The sequence below is a fragment of the Sparus aurata genome, chromosome 12 (assembly GCF_900880675.1).
Source record: "Sparus aurata chromosome 12, fSpaAur1.1, whole genome shotgun sequence".
NCBI lineage: Eukaryota > Metazoa > Chordata > Actinopteri > Spariformes > Sparidae > Sparus > Sparus aurata.
The window spans coordinates 17,468,146-17,483,720 of NC_044198.1; the positions used below are offsets into that span (position 1 = coordinate 17,468,146).

A 15,575-nucleotide genomic window follows, 5' to 3' on the forward strand; every position below is an offset into this window, starting at 1 on the left:
GTGACAACAGCATAACAAAAATGCCTTACAGTAGATACCCATTCTTTGGGTTAGGCAGATGCTGCAAAGTCATATCGCTGCCCTCTACTGCTTGTTTTTAATGCTCCTTTTAACAGATATATATATATATTTTTATCTAGTCCAATATTGTGCTGATTCCTTCAGTTTCTACATTTTATTCAGGTATCCACATTGACTCAAGTGCACAGAATAAAAAAGCATTTTTTTTCATGCTGTCTTGGTTTTTGAACAGATTTCTTCTTTGAAGAAGTGAAGTGTTTTTTTATTTTCCTATTACAGAGGGTAAAAAAGGTATTTGATAGAGAGTTCTGAAATAAGGTATACTATTGGGTACCGGTCCCTTCATTCATCACTATCAGATCAAATGTGAATGGTAACCCAACCATAACTGGCACACAGCTGTGCAATTAACAGCGAGCTCGCTGAAGCAGTGACAGTGCCTCTAGTCGGTAGCAGAAGTGGTAACTTCTGGAAATGTAATTGCCCGTGGGGAAAACAGTGGAACCGGTGCTGCTGAGGTCAGAAGCTGCCATTAGCTCGGTTTAGCTGAAAGTGGCCCGATCATTTCCCAGCTCTCTCACAGGGTTCATGATGTCCTTCCTGGTCTGGTCTCATTGTGGCATTGTTTGAATAGAACAGAATAGAATAGTGCAAACATACATATATAACCATACAATACATATAGATAAAGCCACCTAAACCATGGAAATATAGAATAATGGAGCCATTACTGCTGTCAATATGAAACATGTGAGGCTTAACAAATGTACACATGTTAGATTTTTTTATTTAAAAACACAGAGGATGTATTTAAAGAAGTACTGAATTTAGAAATGTGGCTACAAAACCAGGAAGTATGGTGACATTGTTCACATAGGCAGTTAGCGATTAACACTTCACACGACACACTGACGACCTCTGTTATGGCTGCTATTAAACAGCTATTATGTGTTAGTGTTTCCTTTTACGACATCCTTTTTTTTTTCTTTTGCTTCATATAAGATCTGCCCTGTGACTTTTTTAGCCGTGTGCCAGAAACATGTGTGTGTTTAAACTTGTACTCCACCTGTTTGTATGTGTGTGTGTATGTTTACAATGCATATGTGTCCCATTGTGTGCTTTGTGCATCCTGTGGGACACGGCTGTCGTGCCTTAATGTCTTCGCAAAGAAAATGAGGGGCGGGTTGGGTGTTGTGTGACTGTGTGTGTGTGTGTGTGTGTGTGTGTGTGTGTGTGTGTGTGTGTGCAATGTAATGTACACACACGTTAGACAATATTTGCAGACGCACATGTGCAATCAAGGAGAACGCTTCGTATACGCACTACACACACACACACACACACACACACACACGCATATGCTTCTCTGTAAGCGCTCGCTGCTCATTTGTCTCTTCTCATTACCGCTACTCCTCCCCTCTGCTTCTTTCCTTCGCACTTGTTTGTGCAGCTTGGGAGTCTACCTTCTTAGCCTCTTGGGCATTCTCTCTCTCTCTCTCTCTCTCTCTCTCTCTCTCTCTCTCTTTCTCTCTCTCTCTCTCTCTTCCCCCTTGCCTCTCTCTCTCTCTGTGTCTCTCTCTCTGTATGCACAGTTCAGTTGGCCTAGCCCACGCTGACAGGATCACACACACACCAGCCCCAGCCAGCTAGCCAGCCAGCCACAAACACTCACACACCAGTTTGACAGAGGAAGTGGGGCACTTTAATGGGGATGTGTGGCGTGCCTGTATCTGGCTTAAGTGGACTGTAACCTGGACTTGTTTCCTCTTGCCAGGTAAGAGGTTTTTAAAAAAAATCATCACTTTGTTTCTCCTCTCCTCTACGTCTTACTTTGTGGATAATCTGAATGGAGAGGTTTCATGTAAGATGGATTTTATGGTGTGTTTTTTTTTTCAGTATACATGTGGTTAGTAAGGAGTTGCTGTTATTGTGCTGCTGGGGGGCAGGGAGGGGTTTGGCCATGCAGAGATAGAAACAAGGCAGAGATGGGAAGGAAAGATAGGGAAAAAGCAATAAAGGCTTATTTATCTCCCGGCATCTTTATGACAAGCTCATACGAGGAGGTGGGTGTCAGTGTCGTGAGCTGCTTTGATTCATTTAACTTTGCTATTTATTCCAGCTTCTGTTTGTTTTCTCTCTGACTTTTTGTCTTAGTTTCAATTCTGTCTGTTCCATCACTCCATTCACTCATGCGTCCTTTCCTCCCACAGCTCTAATAGCGCTCTTTAATGCAATTACCCATAACATATCACCTCCCCCTTTAATAAGAAAGAGTTGTGGACATCACTGTCTGAACAACGGATTGTTTACATTCCTCCCCCCCGCCCCTTTCGGGTTTGGCACTTTTATTTGAGTCATCTCTGCTCTGTGACATGATTTAGCCCTCCACACAAGGGGAGTGAAGAATAGGAGCGGTAGGAAGAGAGCCATTAAAACGGCGTACTCTAAACCAAGTCTTGAGCCGAGCTGAACGTGACAGAGACGAGAGGAGAGAGCAAACAGAGGGACCAGAGGGGGAAAACAACAACAGGAAACACACTGGGGAAAATTGCTTTTTTCTCTTCTGCTCATTAAGGGAATTGTGGGGTTATCCTCTACTTAGAAGAGGAAAGGGAAAACAGAGACAAAATGTGTTGTGTTCGTCGCAGTTTGTGTTGGTGCCTGTTGATGCACCAATGTGAAGAATGATAACAAAACATTTGAGCAAATGGTGGCTTTTGTTTGAGCGATTTTTAGGGTGCATCGGTGTAAAGATATGGAGTGTCTTCCTGTCAATCTTCCCCTTGTTCTTGATCAATAGTAGACAGTGTCAGTGACCCATCCCCACTGTCGCGTGCACACACACACACACACACACACACGCACACACACACACACACACAAAAGCGCCAACACATCGCACACACAGCCCTGAATGTGATTTATTAGCCGGTCTTACGCAGCCAGTCCCAGCTTGAACAAAATCAGATGTTTGGTATAACCAGGGAAAAACACAATCTCACACACATCCCAGTCCCTTGTTTCTCACACACCTAACAAAACTAAAGGCACAATAGAAACAAAAGACAAACGCATCTACTCTCTGTCTCACACACACAGACGCACACAATCATCTCTCTGCGCGCTTTCTATAAAGGCCTTTTTGCACTCTTCTTCAGTGGTCACATTGTCTTCGGAGGCCTGTCGTCACGGGCAAGTTACGTCAATGACATTTTCTCTCTGAACCCTCAGCTTCTATCAATAATGCCTTTGCATCTTTGAATGTGATACTCACACACAGCCCCCAAAAAATCCCAACTCCCCTCCGGTGCCATTTCTCCCTTCTCCCGCTGTCATGGTCGGCTGCAAACAGCTCTTGAATCCTCAATTTTACAACAAAAGTAGCACCTATATATAGGTTCTTTTTACACGTGCTAAAGACAGGCGATCTTTCCACTGCCAGGAGACGAGTTTGCATTTCTACTTTTTTTGGTTTTTGTCGAAAGTGTGGTGTGTCATGTTTGACATCACAAACTTGCCAGAAAACAGGAAACAGTAGAAAGCCGCATGGAGGCCTTGCTTGAATGGAGATGGATGGATAAATATGTGTGTACCAGCGTCCTTAACTTTAATACACATCAGCCTAATTCTGGAAAAAGGGTTGAAGATTCGCGTGACCACCCTGTCACAACACAGTGGTCCTGTGATAATCGATATGTTGCATATCAATAAAAACATTGCTAGTTTGGCTCCAGCATATCAATAGCCGTAGTTCAAGAAGAAGTATCAAGATATAGATATTTGGTCCAACCACTGTTAAACACCGTGACTGCTGAGTCATTTGACCCAGGAATGAATGCCGATTGTACTCTCTCCCAATGAAGACAAAAAGTCACATGTTTATGGGCCGCAATGGGGGATCTTTGTGCAGTGTGAAAGGGGTTTAAGAACGAAAGTGTGCTAGTTTATTTCATGAGGAAGTTTGATTTCAGTGGCTCGAAACAGAAGCACACTCGGACACATACAAGGAAGGCTACGTCATTGGCTGAATTATTAACAAGAGGAGACGTCATGGTAATAAATTGCAGTTGACATCTCTGAGGATTCACTTACTGCCAATTACTCCTGCGAGATGTAGAACCACTGTATTTCTTACAGTATGTCATTCTGCCTCAATTGCATTTGCTGACAAACAATATATGACTGCTGCACGGCAGCACTGGTGCCTCAGAAGAATAGTGGTATTGTTATGTGCAAATGAGTCAGTGAACTTTAATTGCATGAGCATTGTGAGGTGAAACCATTGATAGTTTTTTTTTTTTTTTTACTTAACATAGTGACCAAAAGCGTTTGAAACTAGAAATGCAGACCTACATAAATACTAAAGTTTTATGAAGAACATAAAACATTTTTATCACTCTCTTAAGCCAGTGGTACCTTTTTTTCATGATTCAGTTAAAAAGATGTACTTTTATGTTCTCGTAAAATGTTTCCTCCCGGGTTTCTTTGATCTACAGACCCCTTTTCTCGCTCACTCCCTCGCTCCCTTTTCCTATTTTCTGTTTTCTCCTTCCCTTCCGGCCCCAATCACAGTGGAGGGGTCTGACAGATAAATGACTATTACCGTCTCATCGCTCTTCTCTCGAGTGAAATCAAGGGTAAAATAGGCCGGTGCATTGCGGTGCATATAATGAGGCCATTCAGAGATTGATCATCTATATGATGTGGTCCCCTAACGAGTTATTGGTATTACACAAAGCGATAAAGGCTCTTAAATCTCCAGGACACAAATTGTTATGGACAGCACATGTCAAAACATCCCTAATAAATATTTAGTGTGCACGGACATGCACGCAAACCGACAGATACACCGACACATGCGCTTTCAAAGAAGGGATAAACAGGGTGATTATCATTTCAGACATTGTATGGCAATCTTATCAACATATACACCTCTTCCATATTAGACAAAACATGTGTGTAGAGTCTTTAGTAATAAACAACCTGTGACTGCAAGAATATAGGAAATGGACCGTGTGTGTGTAGGTTTACAGTATGCAGCAAGGTTAATTCACTTAAGGCAAGTATAAATCATAGGCTTAAGATGTTGTTCACTACATTAGTACCGTAGAGAACAAGTTCGCTATCGCTGCTGAGGCAGATAACAAGCAGCATCACACCCCCCAAGGATGTTTTTGTCCTCTAAATGACAATTTTCCGTAGAACACATGCCTCCAAGTAACACACGCTGAATTGTGTTTGAATATCTTCTTTTGTGCCCTACCAGGTATTATTATTTTCAACCCTTTTACTCTCTCTTTATTTAAAGATTTGGTTTATCGACCTGAGGCATAAATAATGTAACCTCTGAGATATCATGCCATTGTTTGAGTTACAAAGTAAGTTTTTTAATATTATTAATTACTCCTATATTATAGAAATTGAGATTTTCTCTCTTTTTTGAGTGTAAAGCAGGTCAAGGTGCAATAAACTCTAAATACTTTGAAAGTATCAAAACGTTTATTCCTCCATGTAGACTACTGCATGTAGCCCGTACTCAGGAACCGTGACTTTAAATGAGCTGTCGGGACACCGTAAGGCAGTGGCTGCATAAAACACCAGCAGGGCTGTTGCGCAAAACATGGTGTGCGATGCGAGAAAAGCGTACTTTTTCAAGAGGGGGGGCCTTAAAGAGACCAAACCAGAGCATTCAGACAGAGGGTGAATAGAGGTGCTGCAGCACTGCACAGTGTGAGAAAAAAACATGTAAACATCTTCTACAAGACGACCAAAATAAAAGTATGAACCCAAAAATTAGCTTAAAATGTGAGCTTTAAGTACTGTGTGGGAATCTATTGAGGGATCATGTCCCCCCACGTGAGCTATGACCTATTTGACAAGCAGCTTGCATGTAAGTGAAAAGCAACTGTCTGTGACTCCACTTGAGTGGGACAAGATGCATATGGCTATACATACTCTCCCCAGATGAACACTGGAGTCAGAAGTTAGCACTGCTTGTGGGAAACTGTCCATTAAAGGACAAAAAACAAGCCACAGTCATCTGTAAGTATGTGTTATTTGTAATAACACGTGCTAAAACAGAAAACTCCTAAAATGGCTCTTTACTGTGTAATCGAGCAGATGAAAATAATTTTATCATCCATCACTATATATGGACGATGTAAGTAAAAAGGAGAAGTGTGGAAGCGCCCAGTTTGATTCAATCTGTTTCTGTTCCTTGTTTGCACTGTGTCCATTTTATGTTTTACTCTCCGGGCTATGTGAGCGCGAGGTCTTTGTCTAGACTCCGTTGACCTTACATGTCCTCTGAAGAAAATCAATGAGCTAAATCAGCGGGCAAAGAAAACCGAAGAAGAGGGTAAAACAAGAGTAATGCAGACTGATTGTGTCGAGTTACGTCACCCCAACATCCTCCCCGGCCAACGCGCTGCCGTACAGATCCACCCCGGAATTGGTGAGAGGAGGAACGTGAAGACAGAGGGAGTGGCGGAGAGGAAGATGGGAGAAAACATGTCCCTTTGTCTGACGGCGGGATATATTTTTAACAGCATTGCTAATCGAGTTGAGCTTGATATATGGATGCAGAAGGTGGACGTGGCAGGTGTAATGGTGGAGACATTAAACCATTAATATTAGACTAAGTAGGATGAGGCAGAGCTGGACTCTTAATGCTTGTTAATGTAACATCTTACTTAAAAAACAGCCAGGGCGCAGGAAATTAAATGGAGGAAAGACGAAGGAAAGAGATAAAGATGAAAGATGGCACCTTGAAATTGAGACTGGGGAGGGGTCGGGGGAAACTATGATGACAGAGTTCAGAGGTACATCTTCTGCTTTTGGAGAATGTGGAGCACAGCTGCTCCCCCAGGATTAGGCTGTCACTGCCATGGTAACTGTGGGACAGAGTTCACATCAATGTCCCCGGTGACTGTCCACCAGTGTGTGTGTGTGTGTGTGTGTGTGTGTGTTTTGCTGTATCTTATCTTCATGAGAAGATTTCGATGTTTGTGAAAGAATATCTTTTTGAAAATGTAGGTCGTTGTTGTCAATCTTCATTCCTTCAGAGATATTTTGGAAACGGGGCTTTGGAGGGTTTTCTCAGGACTCACCTGGTCTGTTCTAGTGTTTCCCTTCCATCGCGGTCCACACAGTTATACCAAATGTGAGTCATAAATGTAATTGGGCAGGCGTCACTGGACGGTGTAAATCCTTAACAGATGGTGTTAAAAACATGGGGTATAGATTTTAAAAGATAGGCGAGTTGGACAAGGATCATTAAAACAGTTGAGTGCGTGTACAACATAATTACTTTTCCCCATTCGGTTGGTCGGTTGGTTTTTGTCAGCAGGATTAAATGAAACTACTGAACGAATCTCTACCACAACATGGATGGAGGTTGGTTCTTCTAGTTGCTGAAATATTTCAACCTGGCCCTAACTTGCGGATTGACTGACAGTGCCATCCATAAAGCCTACTTATGAGGTTAAATTCCTTGAGTTTTCTAGCTCTAGTGAGGAGAAAAAGACAGATGGGGTATGTTTCCTGCACAATGCACCCAAAGAATGATATGAACTGATCATGACCTAAAATGAAATTCACTGAGGCTTACTAACTCGTGGTGGGAAAATGTCAGTAGCCACTGTGGCTGCCTCATGGCCTTGAACACAATGTGCGTAATCTCTAACATGGGGAAGTTGCAGCTCATCCAACACACAGCGTTCGCTGGCCGTCAATGCGTTAAATCAGATCCTCTCAGCGGGCTGAATCCAATCTTTTGCTGTTTGATCCTTCACCAGGAAGATGAACAAAATGCGTCCACTTCTAGAATTGGAAGTGTATATTTGCACGATTCCAATTATTATTGTTGATAGCTTATTTCAATCTTCTGTGTCTGTTTGTAATTAAGAGTAATGTTGCCTGGAAGGGTTGGCGTTAAGTGGCTATTCGCTAGTTGGAACAGTAATGCCGGTCATGGTCTATCTACCAAGATGGATGTTTTCCAAGATTTGGTCCTCTCTCCCTTTCCTGCTTTATGTCTCTCCCTCTGCCCTCTTCCACTTACTCATCTCATTTCTGTGTCATTACCATTCTCGGACTCCCCTCCTCCCTTCTGCTTGTCTTATCCACTTTGTCTCCTCCATCTATTCACTCTCCCTGCCTTTTAGTGCCGGTTTTGTTTCCTCGCTTAATTGAGCCAACGCCACAGATTGTATTGTGTTGAATCATTGATGGCACTGAATCACGTTTCAGCGCACGTGTTTTGCACCTGCATGTACACTTGGACATATAAACAATATCTTAAGATCAGACACGAGGCCAGGCTTGAAAAAGACACGAGGGGTTAACATGATGATGTGTGTGTCTCCGATTCTGTGTGTGTGTGTGGAGACTGTGAGAAGGAACAAGTGTATCTGACAGGACAGGTGGCTCCATTGTGTCTCAAGCCATATCTTCAGCAGTCAGGGGTTTGTGTGTGCAGGACAGGGATAGAAATATGGGGTGTCAGCGAGGATGAGAAGGGGAAAGAGAAACAGTCTGTTTAGATCTCAGGTCTAAATACATGATGGTTAGAGAAATAAATGTTTCAAAGTGTTCATACATGCCTCACACAACAATCAAAAGTCACGATTTTTCTGACAGTGGCTCACTGTTCTACCTTGGACCACCACGGACAAAGAAAGGACAGGAAAAATGAGGGGCAGAAAAGGGATAAACACAGAGGCTTTAATTCCACTTTCCTACGTGGTTGCTTTTATGAAAGTGCATTTCATTCTAAAAATACCCCTCATACACCCAGTGCGTTGGTAAGAAGCCTTGATGCCCTAGTTGTAACACTGCTGTGAACCGTTTTGATAGGCTCACTGGGAGGTTAAGAGGGAGTTAGAAGGCAAAATGAGAGGTCTGGATCACCTTGAGGCGTTTGTATATATCGATGTGATGATCAAAACCGGTCGAGTTTATGTTTGTAGCCCTGAGTCTCAGAGGGCTTCACATTGGACACATTCAGAAAATTGGGAAAATGAAAATAGCACGATCAAAACAACCAGGAGTGTTTCAACATCTGATAACCTTGTGATACTCAGAGAAAGATCTCTTACTTGACTAAAAATAGAGCAGGGGTTGCCATTTAGGATCAGCTTTTCCTGGAATTGGCTTCAATTATAACTTTGTTTGATGTTTAAATTCCTCCTCCATCCATCCATTTACTGTTGCTCATGAGAGATATAATCCCTCCAGACTGTTCTGGGTCTACCCAGGGGGTCACCTAGCATTGCCCAGAAAGACTCCAAAGGAAGGAGTGCAGGATGCATGCTTATCATATCTCCAAAGCACCTCAGCTGGCTCTTCTTAATGCAAAGAGGCAGCAGCTCTTCTAACTCCCTTCTGGTGTCTGAGCTCCTCATCCTTTGAGGATGAGCCTAGCCAAACTGATTTTTGATTTTTTTCTTTCGGTTCCGACCTAAATCTCTCGACAGTTGGTTTGGACTGGAATGTAGATTGGCCTAAATTGAGAGCTGAGCCTGAAAGCAAAGCCCCTTCTTTGCCTGGTACAACACCTGCAATTCTGCTGATTCCACACTAATCTGCCTGTCGAGTGTACACTTAATTTTACCTTCACACTTGAACAAGGACACAAGAATGATCTCCCTCACTTGGAGCAGCAAATCACTCCCAACATGGAGGGAGCAATCCACCGTTTTTTGACCTCCTGCTGTCATATTGACTGCTTGAGTGTCTGCTGAAGTTCATGGTCTGACGAACTAACATAACCACATTGTCTGCAAAGAGCAGAGAACCGGCTTGAGTCTTGAGATTCTGTCCATGAAGATCACAAACAGTCAGTGACAAGCAGCAAGTGCGACAGAGCCTAAATTGATGCAGTGCTCTGGCCAAAGTCAGACCTTTGGCCAGTATTTTGAATAATATCATTATGTTATGGCTCTTGTGGACCAATTGGATATTTTGTGTTTGAAAGATAAAGTTGGTCTGCAGCCAAAGTCAATACCTCTACTCCCCAATAAAAGATATAAATATAGATAAGGACAAAAATAAAGTTTCTATAAAAAAAATAAAAAAAAACAGTGAAAAATGGTCACACAAGAGTGTGTTTATCATACTATCAATGGCCAATACCAACAGCTGTGTCATTGTCGCAGCTGAACTGTTGCTGTCAGAAAACAATACAATCTGTGTCATCATTACTTTTGTTTTTGAGGCACAGATGTCTCTTTGTTAACTGTTGGGAATCAGGAATCAAATTTGTGTTTGAATCGGGCTTACTTATTCATTCAGTACGTTGCTTGGCTTAGTTTCAGCACCGTACTGGAGAGTTTTATTACCAGATGGTAAAATAATGTCATTTAATTGTGATTTTATTTGGCTCGATGTATGTTCGTGTTCCATCCACACCAGACTTCTGTGACCTGCCTAAAACTCTCGACCATCATGGTGAAATGTCAGGTTTTACTAGCCCTCTAACGTGAAATAATAAACACAACAAAACACACACAAGCTTTGGTGTAATATCTGAGTCTGGAGGAAGAAATCAGATAAAAGTTTGCAAGGGGTTATTGGATTGATGGGATGAGATGAGAGAGATTTGCAGATAGCTTCTCTAAGTGATAGTAGGTGTACACAAAGAAAAGAAAGCTGAGGCTTTCCACAGAACGCATCACAAAAAAATTGGTTATATAATTGAAGGAGACACAGTGAGCCTAATTTCTGTCCTGTACATGAGCTACATCAGCATAGATAACATCAGTAAGGATTGTTTTTCTGAGTTGATCCTGAACAAAAGTGCTAAAAGCTCTTTGCAGAGTTGACGAATAGAGGTCGAAAATTTAGTGGCGAGTGCAACCAGGTCAAGAGACTCTAGGGAAACTAATTAAAGCTGCAAAAGTAAACAGCTTGTGAACTATCATGAGAGCCGTTTGAGAGGAGGCTACATTATCTGCAATTAGAGCAGAGCGTCTTGTGACTGCAGCTCGTCATCATGGGTTAACTTGACCAGCACAATGAGGCCCTTCACAAGGCTTTGAGCAACGTTATCTAAGGGTTGGTATTTTTTTGCCGTTTGGTGCCCCAGCAGTTTTGCAGTACTGTCAGTTCACTTATACGTTGGTAAAATTGACATTTGTACACATTTGTTTGTTACGAGTGCAACAACAGATGACACAGAAAACCAGATCATATTACTTACTAGTCTCTCGATGTCTGTCTTGCAGCCATTTATTCGGCAAAGCTTGTAATGAGTTTTACCTCGGTTGGGCCTCTCGCTCGGTTACAGACTCTTTTTCTCTAATTTGCTTCTTGTGTCAGTGTTATCTTTGGTCTCTTCTCCTTTTTTAAGACGTTTATAACCTCCAAAGCTAGTGTGCTAGCGGTGTGAACACCAACACTCCAACTGTGCTCCAGACTTTCAGTTTGGTCCAGGCAAAGTCAACTAGTTGCACAGCTAACTGAGTTAAATAGCTAACGGCAGCTACAGTTAGCGGTTGATTTAGGGTATAGTAAAGCTAACTATCCATAAATCCCAGAGAGCTGAGACTGGAGGACATTGGAGGAAAACAAAATGAGTGTCTTAAATAGTTAAGCGCTTGTCATGCGTGATTGTACCAACCCATCCAAGTTACATGCATGCAAATCGGAAACAAAGAGGTACTGTTCCCCTTATTACAAGTCACTGTACAGTTATAATGAACACACATATTCAGATAAGTGTGTGATGGGTGTATTGTGTTTGGCCCTGGAAAGTGAAGGGGTTGTACATGTGTGGACATTTACAGTATGCTGAAGTGATACAAACATATCAGAGAAAAGATGGCTGCGTGAACAGATGGGCAGCCGGTGGTAACACTTTGCAGCAGAAATCTCGTCAATTTCTGCGCGAGGTTTGGCATGTTTTTTGTACCACAGCGCTTGAGGGCATGGTAATAGTTAGTCTGACTTAATCAGTGCAGCAAGCACGTGTAGTACTGTAACTATAGCAGCACCCGTGAGCAAAGCAGCAGTGTATCACAATATGAATTCACTGGTCTTTTGTCAGTGTTATGAGGGAAAATGAGCATTGGGAAAGAACAATTTGTTGTTTCTTCCTGCGTAGTTGAATACAACCCACAATGGAAATACTGCACGTTATAATCCTTACACTGTCATCCACTTAGTTTGACAGTATTCGTGACCTGCTTCGTGAGGTTGCAGACGCTCCTCATCCAGGAATCTATCTCTGGCCCCTCCTTGTCAGAGCTCGCAGGTCATTAAAAAATTGGATGCTATGCTCAGTCAGGGTTCAGTTTGTGGTCCGCCTCTTGGGCAAGTCACAGCTGGACTATCATCACTTACTCTGACATCGTGACCTTCTCAAAAGACATAAGCGTCATCCTGTCTGATCCTTGCATCACGGCTCAGTTACACCGACATCCAGCCTGACAGAGATATTTCAAGTCCAAATTCGATAACTGCTAATGGAATAGCTGTGATAAGTGGGTTTGCTCATGGCAGCAGAGTAAATCTCAATCATGCCGAGTTAAGCATGTTTGATTTATGTTTTATAGACAATGCATTAATTGTCCAAGCAGATTCAACTAATTACTCTCTGTCTCTGTCTTTGTCTCGCTCCTTTATTTTACAGATGCTGGAGCCTAAGGTGGATGCCCCTTCATGTGAGCTGGGCGGAGTAGGAGGAGATCGAGGAGATGTGGGCCTCCATCTGCCTCCCCGCAACTCGGAAGGTGAGGAAAGCAGCCTGTACCCCTCCAGTCCCTCAGAGCCCCCAACTCTGGGTAGTCCTCACCCCTCGGAGCCTCTCACCCCTTTGGATGACATCTACATGCCCCTCGGAGGTCTGGTGGGATCCGGAGAGCGACATAAGGTGCCTCCAACACCACCTCCTTCCACCGAGGGTGAGGACTGCAAGAGTATGGAGGAGATGGAGATCTGGAGGGAGGAGAAGGATGAACACAGCAGGAGAGAGGAAGGTATTGATGATGATGATGATGATGAGGAAGATGATTATAAGGCCAGCAGAAAGAGTCCAGGAAGTGAGGAGGAAGACAAAGAAGAAGGGTACGAGGAGGAGGGAGAGAGGAATGAAGAGGAAGTCAACCTCAACCTGGTGGTGTCGAACACGGATGAAGACAACGCCTCGGAGCCACCCGACACCAACGCTCCACCTTCCTCCTCCTCGTCCTCGTTCGTCATCCCCGAGTTGCGTCTCGATCGCTCCTTCAGCGCCGACGCCCTCTCCTCACCCAACACCGACGAAGAAGAGTACGACGAAGACGAAGACGACGAGTCCGAAGAGGAGGACGACGAAGACGACAGCGACGACGCCTACCTGCAGCGTAGCGACAGCAAGCGCCGCAGCATGGTGGAGGGCGCCACCTGTGAGAAGCACGGCGGAGGCAAACTCAGCGTGCAGAACTCCCTGCGCAGGCGCACCCACAGCGAAGGGAGCCTGCTCCAGGACCCCCGCACGCCATGTTTCACCTCCGACAATGCCATCAACTGCCTGGAGGTGGGGGGAGCGCACCACAAGGGCGGCTGGACTCTGCCATCACCTAAAACCCTGAAGAAAGAGCTGACCAAGAACGGGGGCTCCATGCATCAGCTGTGTATGCTGTTCTCTGGGCGTAAGGTAAGAGGCCTCACACTGAAATGATAACAGATACAGAGTCATGCAGGAATAGGGTTAGAAATAGCAGGACATTGATGCAAGTGTTATTTTTTTACTAAGAGACCAGTGAAGGACTAAAGATATTATGTCAGACACAAATGCTGGGATTTGGTCTGTTATATTACTCAAAGTATTTACATTTTTCAACTGACCTAATTTACAGAGTGGGATATATAAACCTGCCTTCTGCCTGCATGTCTCCTAACTATCTCATCAGTAAGTGACGCCCAGGACAAAGTTTCAGTTCACTGGTTTCTGTTAAAAGGGCGACATCAAGTGGCAAAATAGAGCCAGTACAGGGTTTCATTTAATTTAACAAAATGTTCTGTCTGAAAAGTTTACCTGCTACAGTAGACTTATACATACACAACAGCAGGTATATTGTCACTGTATTGCTACTAGAGAGTCTTGTGTTTGAATATACAGTATATTTCACCACCTAACCGGAGTTCAAGTCGCAAAACATTGTATAAAAACTCCAAAAAACGAACTTGTCTCCGACCGGTTTCAGCCCAGTTTACGTCCTCTGTTAGCGGGGAATTCGGCTTTATTCGCATTTGCATTTATATTATCTCTCTGTTGAAGTCATGAAAAGCAATTTTCTGATTCTATGCTTCCACCACACAGCACAGTTTCTGCGTATGAGAAACATTATTAAACATAAAACCAAGACACACATGGGTAAGTTATTCAACAAGAGGAACTTAATATCCAACCTCTTCAGCAAAGTTGCAGTTTTTAAACTCTTTTACAGGCTGACACCGTAAACCAGACGTCTCAGAACATGAAACCGAACAAATCAGACGCCATTCACCAAATAAATACTACCAGCTACTGACACAGAGTTACGTCTTATCACAAGAAAATACAAATGAATTAATGTTTACACACAGACATACACAGACATACTCACAGACATTTGTGTACAAAATGCAGATCAGTAAACTAAATAGAAATTGCCAATGTGTATGTATTGTTTTAATTGCAAATTTATATTGATGGGAAAAAAAAATAGTTATACAAATAAGAATACACTTTTTCACATAGCTCCTTTCTTAGCAAAGTTACAAAGTGCTTAACATAATAGAAACAAAACCACATACGGCAGATTAAATAATAATAACAGGAAGATCAGTTGAATAGAAATTAAAACAACATGTAACAGACAACATTTTATTGCGCAAAGAGGACAGGAGATTTAAAGGAGGCTGGGGACATAGTGTGTTCAATATGCAGAGAATTCCATAGTTGCTTTAATTGTAAAAGCCTGATCCCCCTTTGTCTATAATTTATTCATGCCAGTGTGTATCTGCATAAGCATCTGAGTGCTATATTAGCACTTTGAAAGGAGTTTGCTGTGCATATTCTCGCTACTGCGTTTGATTTAAATGTTGCATTCACTGTATGTAAGGTCCTCGATGACTGTGTGCGGCCTGGATGTAAATATCAGTGCATATTCACATATATGACAAAATATTTTTTATAATAAGAGTGCTTCATCTTAAGACTCTCCAGGACACCAGTCCCTGGCAGTCAGAAGAAAAAGTATATAGAGTATAATGTGATACAAGATGTATTTAGTATACATTATAATAACTTTTCAATTTCTATTTGAGACGTGTGCATCCAGTATGCCATTAATCCCAGTGCAGGTAGTAGTTGCTCTAGTTGTCCAACAGAGGGAAGCATGCATCACAACCTGTTTGCTCGGCAGACTCATCATATCTTTCCTCTCATCACTTTGGTCAGGGTTGCATAATCCGACATTATCTGAGAGATCTCAGGGTGACTCTGTTGTGTTTTCTCGCTAACTATTAAGCAACATGTTTTATAGCCTCTCAAGAATGACTCCACCTACATAATTCCCTGTATTAATCAC

The 15,575-nt window shown here is 42.7% G+C and overlaps 1 protein-coding gene across 10 annotated transcripts in view; it reads left to right on the plus strand.

Annotated features, from left to right (window-relative positions):
- rgs3a (regulator of G protein signaling 3a) overlaps positions 1 to 15,575 on the plus strand; it is a 156,679-nt gene that overhangs the window by 104,204 nt on the left and 36,900 nt on the right. For 9 of the 10 annotated variants that reach the window (XM_030436370.1, XM_030436372.1, XM_030436371.1 and 6 more), the window contains one exon: positions 12,653 to 13,657. In XM_030436370.1, coding sequence (XP_030292230.1) covers positions 12,653 to 13,657 — 1,005 coding nt within the window. Of the gene's footprint in view, positions 1 to 1,624; positions 1,796 to 12,652; positions 13,658 to 15,575 lie in introns of those variants that run through there. The other variant, XM_030436379.1, reaches the window with a different exon arrangement.